At 39.1% G+C, this 13241-nt stretch overlaps 1 protein-coding gene across 3 annotated transcripts in view; it reads right to left on the bottom strand.

The window, feature by feature from the left end:
* Window positions 1–11024: 11024 nt before the first annotated feature.
* LOC126088407 (discoidin domain-containing receptor 2-like) overlaps window positions 11025–13241 on the bottom strand; it is an 883025-nt gene continuing 880808 nt past the window's right edge. For all 3 annotated transcript variants that reach the window (XM_049906568.1, XM_049906558.1, XM_049906550.1), the window contains exon 18: window positions 11025–12715. In XM_049906568.1, the coding sequence (XP_049762525.1) occupies window positions 12563–12715 (153 nt within the window). In that variant the 3' untranslated portion in view covers window positions 11025–12562. The remainder of the gene's footprint in view (window positions 12716–13241) is intronic.

Genomic DNA, 13241 nt, shown 5'->3' on the forward strand with positions numbered 1-13241 from the left:
TAAAAAACCACGTAGCAAATATCACATTGGAACGTGGTGTGATATACAGGGTGATATTTTCCACCGAGTACAAACTCTAGGGATTGATTGATGAGAGGATACAGAACGAAAAAGTTCTAATGAACTTATGTCCTGATATGCCTAGTTTCCATGGTAGAGACCAGTTACAGACTGTGGTCTAATATGTGCTGTACCATGCACCCACAGTTACAGTATGCATGGTATCCTCCCATGGGCTGGTACTGTTCCTCACACCTCATGCCCTAGCACCCTATGCTGCCATAGTAATTGGTAATGTGTCTGATTCACTTCTCTTGCTGGCTCACCTTACCGTGGATGTGATACAGTGTTGTACACAATGGTTACGTATTCAAATAGCTTGCCAACATGGTGTTTACTTACGGAAAGGCAAATGGCAATGGGCTGGTCATATCAGGAGACCTTTCCCTGTTGACAACCACCACAGTATCCAATGAATGCAACAGTGTTTTGCCTTTGTCTGAGACAGGATCATTTCAGAAAGCAGGAAATCATGAAGAACATATATCCGAAATGTTCGGACACGAGACTTGGAGGTAAATGTGACACGAGACTTGGAGGTAAATGTGATTAACACTATGGAAGGTGACCGCTGCATCAGTACCAGGCAGTTGGCCTGCCAGTACAAGGTAAGCCAGACGACCGTGTGGAATATTCTCCATGACACTGATTACTACACTTATCACTTATAGTCATGCAGGGTTTATTAGCAATAGACTTTTCACATTGGGTGCAGCTTTGCCACAGGTTTCTCCACCAGGAAACCACAATTCTGGGATTTGTGTCATCCATCCTATTAACAGATGAGACCACCTGCACAAAAAGTGGTATCTTCAACTTTTCAACAGTCATCTCTGTGATAATATGCAGAACCCCCAAGGTACGGTGACAGCGAATCATCAGCATCGGTGCAGCCGGGATGTGTGTGCCAGATAATTGGCAACCATATTTACGGACCAGTCTTCCTTACACGTCGCCTAACAGGCCAAGCCATCTGCAGTTCTTGTGGGTGACTTTTCCTGCCCTGCTAGGAGAAGTGCCATTGATGATTCAAAGGGTTATGTGACTGCTACATGATGGTGCTCCAGCCTACTTCACCGTTAATGTCCGGGCGCATCTCAGTTGTGTCTTCCCTGGTCAATGGATCAGATGCGGGGGTCCAGTTGTGTAGCCTACTCATTAACCGGATCTCAACCAGTGTGATTTCTGGTTATGGGGCCATCTCAAAAGTATCATGTATACAGAGCCCATTCCAGATGTGGAGACAGTGGAGCAGCGTATTCATGTTGCCTTTGACACTGTTCAGATGCAGCCTGGCCGATGTGTGATACAGAACATGCTACAGCACGTACACACATGCACTGGGGTACATGGATATTATTTTCAACATGTACTGTAACTGTGGCTGCCTGGTACAGCATGTACTAGACTGCAGTCTCTGTAACAATGTATGATTGAATAAATGGTCTCTAGCATGGAAACCATGCATTTCTGGACATAATATCAGTCGACCTTTTTTGTTCTATATCCTCTCATTGATCAATCCCTAGAGTTTGTAAACGGCGGAAAAAATCACCTTTTATATGGTTGTATGTTGCCAAGAAACCAGCATGCCACCATTACGATTGATGAACTCTGGCACAGGGTTGAAACAGCATGAAATGAGAAAGCCTTATGTCATCTGTGCACTCACAGCAACTCAATGCATAGCCAGGTTGGAAGTCATTTTTCCTGTCAGCGGAGGCAGTTCTGTTTATCTAATTTCAGATTCTGCATACCCCATACCACCTACATATCATGTATTCATCTACTATACCAAATACGCACAATAAGTAAAATTGTTATTTGCTATCCTTATTGGCATTGCAATTTTAATGGGCAACAGTGTATTTTTAAAAAATTAGACAAGAGAAGAGCAATTGTGATAAGTGTTTTGCTTCTGCTGAGGCATGGATAGCTTTGTAACTTTCATTACATTTAAGCTGATGAACAAAATCAATTGACGTTTCAAGACAACAGAGTGGAGGTAAATCCAGTGAGGAAGTGATGCAAGGCATTAAGAAATGAAATTTCGCAAAGGGCAAGTGGAAAAGAGAGTTAAAACTTCGAGGTTCTCAAAATGGAATGAAAAGAAGCAAAATTCAGATTAAAGGAAGGAACCACCAAAGAATGAAAAGAACTTCCCAAAGATTACCCTATGATCATTACAGTTACACTTAATCTCAGTATCATACCTGGAGTAATCATTGTACCAAACTCAATTTGTGTAGAAGGAAATAAATTACTTTTAAAAATAAAATTCAGAGATATGTTTTGGAAGAACTTCATTTATATTCTGTTTTGTATCATCGAAGGTATATATGAAGGTCCCTCACAAATGCAGTAAATTCCCAGAAACTTTAAAATTATAATTTACTGAACAATTAGCATTTTTTTATCCTGTGTACTAATCAGGAACAAATTATGGAAACAAATATCATTTCAGAAATGTTATAGATTCTGATATGTCCACAGAATAACACATAGGAAAATTCCAGGACATGGGATTAGTGCTGAACGCAGAGACCCTACACAGCCTCTTCACTGCATGCTCTACATTGTCTACCAGTACTTTTGTCTCCATAGTGCTATAGGATACTGAAATAGCTTTTACCCTAAAGAGACTCATTGCTGTTAACTAATTTTTGATGGACTGTGTACAGCTTCACAACTGTTGTGTGCCTGCTACTTGAACTTGATAAGGATACTGCAGAACTGCTGATCTCCTTTCTTACATCTACATCTACATTTATACTCCGCAAGCCAACCAACGGTGTGTGGCGGAGGGCACTTTACGTGCCACTGTCATTACCTCCCTTTCCTGTTCCAGTCGCGTATGGTTCGCAGGAAGAACGACTGCTGGGAAGCCTCCGTGCGCGCCCTCGGGAGGTATAAGTAGGGGGAAGCAATATATTCGATACCTCATCCAGAAACGCACCCTCTCAAAACCTGGACAGCAAGCTAAATCGCGATGCAGAGCGCCTCTCTTGCAGATTCTGCCACTTGAGTTTGCTAAACATCTCCATAAAGCTATCACGCTTACCAAATACCCCTGTGACGAAACGCGCCACTCTGCTTTGGATCTTCTCTATCTCCTCCGTCAACCTGACCTGGTACAGATCCCACACTGATGAGCAATACTCAAGTATAGGTCGAATGAGTGTTTTGTAAGCCACCTCCTTTGTTGATGGACTACATTTTCTAAGGACTCTCCCAATGAATCTCAACCTGGCACCTGTCTTACCAACAATTAATTTTGTATGATCATTCCATTTCAAATCGTTCCATACGCATACTCCCAGATATTTTACAGATGTAACTGCTACCAGTGTTTGCCCCACTATCATATAATCATACAATAAAGGATCCTTCTTTCTATGTATTCGCAATACATTACATTTGTCTATGTTAAGGGTCAGTTGCCACTACCTGCACCAGGTGCCTATCCACTGCAAATCTTCCTGCATTACGCTGCAATTTTCTAATGCTGCAACTTCTCTGTATACTACAGCATCATCCACAAAAAGCCGCATGGAACTTCCGACACTATCCACTAGGTCATTTATATACCGGGTGATCAAAAAGTCAGTATAAATTTGAAAACTGAATAAATCACGGAATAATGTAGATAGAGAGGTACAAATTGACACACATGCTTGGAATGACATGGGGTTTTATTAAAACCAAAAAAATACAAAAGTTCACCAAATGTCCGAGAGATGGCACTTCATCTGATCAGAATAGCAATAAATAGCATAACAAAGTAAGACAAAGCAAAGATCCACCATCATTCCTCAACAATAGCTGTAGTCGAGGAATAATGTTGTGTACAGCACTGTAAAGAATGTCTGGAGTTATGGTGAGGCATTGGTGTCGGATGTTGTCTTTCAGCATCCCTAGAGATGTCGGTCAATCACAATATACTTGCGACTTCAGGTAACCCCAAAGCCAATAATCACATGGACTGAGGTCTGGGGACCTGGGAGGCCAAGCATGACAAAAGTGGCGCCTGAGCACACTATCGTCACCAAACGACACGCGCAAGAGATCTTTCATGCGTCTAGCACTTTTTTTTTTTTTTTTTTTCCCCTTCTAATGAAACCCCATGTCATTCCAAGCATGTGTGTCACTGTTTACCTCTCTATCTACATTAATACGTGGTTTATTAAGTTTTCAAATTTATTTGCCACATTCATCAGGAACTGTCATAAATTTAAGAACATAGACATTCATAAATTTTGCCTAGAACAGCATATGGAAGCATGTGCAACAGAATTAGATTTTCACAAAAAATCTTTCATAATATTAAGTGTATATCGAGCACCTGCAGGTAACTTTAATCTGTTTGTAAACCACCTTGAAGCTGTACTGGCCCATTTAACAACCAAAAACAAAGAAATAGTGGTTGCTGGTGATTTCAATGTAGATTTCCTTAAAGATTCTCCCAATAAGAACTTATTTGAGTTAGTAACACTATCATTCAACTTAATTCCCACAGTAAAGTTCCCCACTAGGATAGCCACTTGCTCACAAACAGCCATTGATAATATCTTTATAGAAAAGTCCAATGAACAAAATTATATTACAAAACCAATAGTCAATGGCCTCTCAGACCATGACATGCAGTTCCTTCTCTTAAATGTTAATACTGAACAGGATATAAAATCTGTTAAATCTGAGCTCAAGAGGGTAATCAATAAGCCAAAAATTGAGTATTTTAGGACACTCCTCAGAGACATTCACTGGACTGATGTTTACAGTGCTCATGGCATGAATGAAAAATATAACATTTTTGCTAATAAAGTGCTTACCTTATTTGAACACTGCTTTCTCCCAAAACTTACCAAGGTTAGAGCAAAGTCTACAAAGAAGCCATGGATTACTCGAGGAATAGGGGTATCTTGTAAAACAAAAAGAAAACTGTATCTGTCAATCCGAAACATTTCCAATGTTGATGCTATAGCACATTATAAGAAATACTGCAAAATATTAAAGACTGTAATACGGATGTCAAAGCAAATATATTACAAGGAAAAGATAGTCATATCAGATAACAAAATGAAGACAATATGGGATATAGTGAAGGAGGAGACCGGTAGAACCAGACATGAAGAGGAACAAATAGCATTAAGAGTAAATGATACATTGGTGACAGATGTGTATAGTGTTGCAGAACTTTTTAACAAACATTTTATAACTGTTACTGAAAAGGTGGGGTTGTCAGGTTCGGTAGATGCTGCTATGGATTACCTTAGACCAGACATTTCAAGTAACTTCCATAATATGAATTTGACCCTCACTACCCCAACAGAAATAATGTCCATCATAAAATCTTTAAAATCAAAAACATCTAGTGGGTATGATGAAATATCAACAAAGTTAATTAAAGAATGTGATTCTGAGCTAAGTAACATATTAAGCTATCTGTGTAACCAGTCGTTTATCAGTGGAATATTTCCTGAATGGCTGAAATATGCTGAAGTTAAGCCACTGTTTAAGAAGGGAGATAAAGAAATAGCATCAAATTTCCGTCCAATTTCACTGTTGCCAGCATTCTCAAAAATTTTCGAAAAAGTAATGTACAGTCGTCTTTATAACCATCTTATCTCAAATAACATACTGTCAAAGTCACAGTTTGGATTTCTAAAAGGTTCTGATATTGAGAAGGCTATCTTCACTTACAGTGAAAATGTGCTTAATTCATTAGACAAAAAATTGCAGGCAACTGGTATATTTTGTGATCTGTTCATTTGACTGTGTAAATCACAATATCCTTTTAAGTAAACTAGAATATTATAGTGTATCAGGAAATGCTGCAAAATGGTTCAAATCTTATATCTCTGGCAGGAAACAAAGGGTGTTATTAGGAAAGAGACATGTATCAAGCTATCGGGCATCATCCAACTGGGAACTAATTACATGTGGGGTCCCACAAGGTTCCATTTTGGGGCCCTTACTTTTCCTTGTGTATATCAATGACCTTTCATCAGTAACATTACCAGATGCCAAGTTTGTTTTGTTTGCCGATGATACAAACATTGCAATAAATAGCAAATCAAGTGTAGTCTTAGAAAGATCAGCCAATAAAATATTTGTGGACATTAATCACTGGTTCCTAGCCAATTCTTTGTCACTAAACTTTGAAAAAACACACTACATGCAGTTCAGAACTTGTAAGGGGTGTCACAAGAGTATATGTCTAACATACAATGACAAGAAGATATAAGAAGTGGACAGTGTTAAATTCTTGGGATTACAGCTTGATAATAAATTCAGCTGGGAGGAGCACACCACAGAACTGCTGAAGCGTCTTAACAAATCTCTGTTTGCAATGCGAATTTTGTCAGACATAGGGGATATAAAAATGAAAAAGCTGGCATACTATGCTTACTTTCATTCCATAATGTCATATGGGATTATTTTTTGGGGTAATTCATCAAGCCAAGCTAAAGTTTTCCGGGCACAAAAACGTGCAGTAAGAATTATATGTGGTGTGAACTCAAGAACATCCTGTAGAAGCCTGTTTAGGGAACTAGGGATACTAACTACAGCTTCCCAATATATTTATTCCTTAATGAAATTTGTCATTAAAAATATATCACTTTTTCAAACCAACAGCTCAATTCATGGAATCAATACTAGAAATAAGAATAATCTTCACAAGGATTTAAAGTCACTTAGTCTTGCACAAAAAGGTGTGCATTATTCAGGAACACACATTTTCAATAACTTGCCAGCAGCCATAAAAAGCTTAACAACCAATGAAATTCAGTTTAAGAGAAGCCTAAAGGATTTATTGGTGGCCAACTCCTTCTACTCCATTGATGAATTTCTTAGTAAAACCAGCTGATTTGTATATAAGTACAACATAACTTCTGCACAATTTCAGTGCAGTAATGTGTTCATTGTAAATAAGTATTACAGTAGTTGTATTATATGTTTATTACCTTATAAACAAATAAAAAACTTTTTTATTTTAAATTCAGTGCATTAGTATTTGTAAAATGACTCTTAGTGTTCATTAAAAAATGACGATCATTCCACTTGGGACCTGTGGAATGGTACATTAGCTTATTTGTTTTAGTTGTAAATATTTGTCATGTATTGTTGTTTTTCTGACATGTTCCACATCCTGGAGGACCTCCTCACTATGGATCAATTGGAATGAAAGTAAATCTAATCTAATCTAATACTGACTTTTTGATCACCTGGTATATTGTGAAAAGCAATGGTCCCATAACACTCCACTGTGGCACACCAGAGGTTACTTTAACGTCTGTAGACATCTCACCATTGAGAACAACATGCTGTGTTCTGTTTGCTAAAAATGCTTCAATCCAGGCGCAAAGCTGGTAAAATACTCCATAGGCTCTTTCTTTGTTTATCAGGTGACAGTGCGGAACTGAATAAAAAGCCTTCCGAAAGTCAAGGAAAATGGCATCTACCTGGGAGCCTGTATCTAATATTTTCTGGGTCTCATGATCAAATAAAGCGAGCTGGGTCTCACACGATCGCTGTTTCCAGAATCCATGTTGATTCCTACAGGGTAGATTCTGGGTTTCCAGAAATGACATGGTACGTGAGCAAAAAACATGTTCTAAAATTCTACAACAGATCGATGTCAGTGATATAGGCCTATAGTTTTGCGCATCTGCTCGACGACCCTTCTTGAAAACTGGAACTACCTGTGCTCTTTTCCAATCATTTGGAACCTTCCGTTCCTCTAGAGACTTGCGGTACACGGCTGTTAGAAGGGGGGCAAGTTCTTTCGCGTACTCTGTGTAGAATCAAATTGGTATCCCATCAGGTCCAGTGGACTTTCCTCTGTTGAGTGATTTCAGTTGCTTTTCTATTCCTTGGACACTTATTTCAATATCAACCATTTTTCTGTTCGTGCGAGGATTTAGAGAAGGAACTGCAATGCGGTCTTCCTCTGTGAAACAGCTTTGGAAAAAGGTGTTTAGTATTTCAGCTTTACATGTGTCATCCTCTGTTTCAATGCCATTATCATCCCAGAGCGTCTAGATATGCTGTTTCGATCCACTTACTGATTTAACGTAAGACCAGAACTTCCTAGGATTTTCTGTCAAGTTGGTACATGGAATTTTACTTTCGAATTCACTGAACGCTTCATGCATAGCCCTCCTTATGCTAACTTTGACATCATTTAGCTTCTGTTTGTCTGAGAGGTTTTGGCTGCATTTAAATTTGCAGTGAAGCTCTCTTTGCTTTCGCAGTAGTTTCCTAACTTTGTTGTTGAACCACAGTGTGTTTTTCCCGTCCCTCAGAGTACCTGTCTAAAAAGCATTTTACAGTAGTCTTGAACTTTTTCCATAAATGCTCAACATTGTCAGTGTCGGAACAGAAATTTTCGTTTTGATCTATTAGGTAGTCCGAAATCTGTCTCCTATTACTCTTGCTAAACAGATAAACATCCCTCCCTTTTTTTATATTCCTATTTACTTCCATATTCAGGGATGCTGCAACGGCCTTATGATCACTGTTCTGCACTTAATAAGTCAAAAAGTTCGAGTCTGTTTGTTATCAGTATGTCCAAGATGTTATCTCCACGAGTCAGTTCTCTGTTTAATCACTCGGGGTAATTTTCGGATAGTGCACTCAGTATAATGTCACTCGATGCTCCGTCCCTACCACCCGTCCTAAAAATCTGAGTGTCCCAGTCTATATCTGGTAAATTGAAATCTCCACCTGAGACTATAACATGCTAGGGAAATTTATGTGAAATGTATTCCATATTTTCTCTCAGTTGTTCTGCCACTAACGCTGCTGAGTCGGGAGGTCAGTAAAAGGAGCCAATTATTAACCTAGCTCGGTTGTTCAATATAAACTCCACCCATAATAATTCACAGGAACTATCCAATTCTATTTCACTACAGGATAAACTACTACTAACAACGACAAACACGCCACCACCGGTGGCAGCAATCTATCCTTTCTAAACACCGTCTATGCCTCTGTAAAAATTTTGGCAGAATTTATCTCTGGCTTCAGCCAGTTTTCCGTACCTATAACGATTTCAGCTTTGGTGCGTTCTAGCAGCGCTTGAAGTTCCGGTACTTTACCAACGCAGCTTTGACTGTTTACAGTGACAATACTGATTGCTGCTTGGTCCCCGCATGTCCTGACTTTGCTCCACACCCTTTGAGGCTGTTGCTCTTTCTGTACTTGCCTGAGGCCATCTAACCTAAAAAAACCACCCAGTCCATGCCACACAACCCCTGCTACCCGTGTACCCACCTGCTGTGTGTAGTGGACTCCTGACCTATCCAGCGGAACCTGAAACCCCACCACCCAATGGCGCAAGTCGAGGAATCTGCAGTCCACACAGTTGCAGAACCGTGTCAGCCTTTGATTCAGACCCTCCACTCGGCTCTGTACCAAAAGTCTGCAGTCAGTCCTGTTGACGATGCTGCAGATGGTGAGCTCTGCTTTCATCCCACTAGCGAGACTGGCAGTCTTCACTAAATCAGATAGCCGCCAGAAGCCAGGGAGGATTTCCTCCAATCCATAACAACACACATCACTGGTGCCGACATGAGCGACCACTTGCAGATGGGTGCACCCACCCTGTACCCTTCTGGCATCCGGAAGGATCCTTTCCACATCTGGAATGACACCCCCCCCCCCCCCCCCCCCCGGTATGCACACGGAGTGCACATTGGTTTTCTTCCCCTCCCTTGTAGCCATATCCTTAAGGGGTCCCATTACGTGCCTGACGTTGGAGCTCCCAACTACCAGTAAGCCTACCCTCTGCGACCACCTGGATCTTGCAGACTGAAAGGCAACTTCTGGAACACGACAAGCAGCCATGTCTGGCTGTAGATCAGTATCAGCCTGAGACAGAGTCTGAAACCGGTTTGTCCGACAAACTGGAGAGGCCTTCCGTTCAGCCCTCCGGAATGTCTTTCGCCCCCTGCCACACCTCGAGATGACCTCCCCCTCTACCACAGGTGAGGGGTCAGCCTCAATGTTGGCAGTATCGCGGGCAACCACAGCCATAGTCCGATCGGGGGATGCGTGGGACGAGCTGGCCGTCCCCGACAAACCCCCATCTGGACCCCTACAGTGATGCCCATTGGCAACAGCCTCAAGCTGTGTGACCGAAGCCAACACTACCTGAAGCTGGGAGCGAAGGGATGCCAACTCAGCCTGCATCCGAGCACAGCAGTCACTGTCCCTATCCATGCTAATACTGTTGTGCAAAGAACGCCTGAACTAATCTACAGAGAGCACAAACAATTCAACACAAAATTTAAATGGTTATTAAAATACAAGACTGCCTAGTAAATGCAGTAGTGCTACTACTTGCGCACTGCTGACACACTGCTCGATGGCAGAAGGCTAACTGTACTGTCAGTAACGTACCAAGACTATTTGAAAGAAATAAATTAATGACAGACGACTACGTGTCTTTACACGTCACAGATATTAAAATGCAAATCTGCCCCTGCTTATTAGGAAACTACATAATGATTTGACAGATTAAACTAAACAAGTGCTCTAAGAACACTCAAACAAATTTTCAACTTGACTACTACACTTATATGAACGCTAAATAAGCCACTTGCTGCTACTTGCGCACTGCTGACACAGCTTGGCGGCAAAGGCTAACTGTACTGTCAGTAACGTAATGGCCTAGCTTGAATTTGTCAGGTCTCCATCTAGTAGAGACACAAAATTTAAATTTGCAATATGCAAATGAACTGCCTATGTTTTAGTTATCCTGTTGCTGAGAATTATTATCATACTTACCTACAGCATTAAAATGTACATTGTAATTGACACATCTAGGTGAAACAAGTACCACCTATTATCCTTTCTTTTCAATTACATCAATTTTCATATTTTCAAAATCAATATTACTGATATTGAACAGAAGAAACAAAATGAAAAAGAACGCACCAGAAATACCATCCATTCAGAAATATATTTTCCAAACAGGTTTTCATCAGTTTATCATTTCAGTAATAAAAATCTGTAATATCTGAAAAAACAATAACTAACACATTTTGTAAGTTAACATCTTTCACATTAGGAGATAGTTCTCTTCAACAAGTGCAACATGTAATTGTTGGTCCAAGGAGATCAAGCCAGCTCATCACCATTACAAACTATGCACAATAGAACAAAACCTGTACATAACATTTCGTAAATTTACATACATCCATTGTTATTTTACAATACACAGTTTTAAAACATTCTCTTAGTATAAAATTACTTTACATTTATTTACAAGCATTTATAACATTTATTATTTTGTATATTTTTATACTTATAAGAGGCACATGAAAGAAACGTACACTGAGTAAATTGTGACAAGTATTTCTTCCTGATCATATGGAAATGGAGATTATTATGAAAAAGTGTCATTTTTGTATAAGAATGTAGTTACACTTTGTGCTGCCTGACATTACATTTACAACAGCTTCAGAATAGTGCTCCATACCCAGTGGAAAACCAGTTTTCAAGAGGAAAATCTATTGTCTCATTGTGAAGAAAGAAGGCACAAGGACAGTTCATATCATCTACCCTTTTCTGGTATTTATAAAGGAATGTCAGTATGCACTGAGAAGGGTTTTTGGTATTTCTCATTATAATCCAGTATCCTACTCATTTTTTTCAGTATGTACTGCTAATAGATTGATGATCGCTGACAACTAAAAGGTTGATTAAAGAACATATTCCATCACAGAACCCAGTATGAAAAGAAAACTGGTAAATGGAACAAAAGTTAATTATAATTCAGCCCAAGGGACCAATTTCAGTGTAACACATTGTCATAGAAAACTGAAGAAGACACTGATATAGCAAATACTAATTCAGATTATTTTTTGGACAAAGAAATTAATGCATTGTATCTCATCACAATGCTGTGACTTTTTGAGCATTGAATAACACCAAAAAAAATTCCATCTAAAAGGACTGATAAAAAGTACAAAAATTTTTTACTGAACCTGAAGTAATTGTTGAGGAGTCCCGTAAGACAATACTCTAATATCACTGAATAATAATGAACTCACATGATCCTTGCCAAACAGACAATCATAGCAGCCTTCTTATATTAGACCCAAAATAATCTGTAGTGAAATAACCCTCTACAGTAAAACAGTACTCTTATTACTGACGTTAATGAAAATTTTCAAAAGTTACAAAAAATTTCAGTCTTATTGCAACTCACATCAGGAAATGAATGCCACAACACAGCAATTTCCAACAACTTCACACTATCTGTCTATCAGTAACTGTAAACTGCTTATTTAGCACTGTGTAGTGGGTATCAGACCAAATTAATTTTATGGTGTGAACATCTCACATTTTATGCTATGAGATGATTTTAGTCACAACACATTCTGGTTTGTACCCAACCAGGCTTCTTTGGGTTACTTTGAGCAGATCATATAATTATATTTACAGCTTTCAAACTGCTGAAACACTTTAGGCACGGACTCAAAAATTTAAAATGTCAATTCATTTCTGGCTTGTATCCAAGATTTTTCCTTTGTAGAAACAAATAGATTTCTTGAAAGTTTGGTCGGTCTGATTCATTCCGTTGCCAACATTCACACATTAGGTCATAAATTTCTCTTGGACATTTTATTGGAAGAGGCAAAAGTACCTGTGAAAAAAGAATAAAAGTTGAAACAACAATAGCACACATTGTATGCACAAAATAGCTGTAAAAGGTAAAGCAAGAAACTGTAATGTATATATATATATATATATATATATATATATATATATATATATATATAATTCAGAAATGTTCTAGAGACACTGTTCTCTATTGATATTGACTGGAAGTATTGTCACATTTCAAGCACAATCAAATCCAAATCTGAATGCTGGCTTGTCAGTGACGTAGAAAACTGAACCATATTTATGACCAACATCAACTTATATCCAGAACAGAACTGATTATCTGGGTGGAGAGAGCAATTATTTATACAGACATCGACTCTTCCAAAATGCTAGGCAACCCACAGCATACCAGCTAGTGACAGTAATCATTACACCACAATACATGCATCAAAGCTTGCGGCAATATGACAGCAGCAAATAATCTGAGGCTGGTTTAGTTCAAGGAGTCTGCAAACCGAGACACCTCAAGTTGTTGAAAGAGTGTAGAGGAGTAGCTGTTACTA

This window comes from Schistocerca cancellata, chromosome 1, assembly GCF_023864275.1.
Source record: "Schistocerca cancellata isolate TAMUIC-IGC-003103 chromosome 1, iqSchCanc2.1, whole genome shotgun sequence".
NCBI classification, from domain to species: domain Eukaryota; kingdom Metazoa; phylum Arthropoda; class Insecta; order Orthoptera; family Acrididae; genus Schistocerca; species Schistocerca cancellata.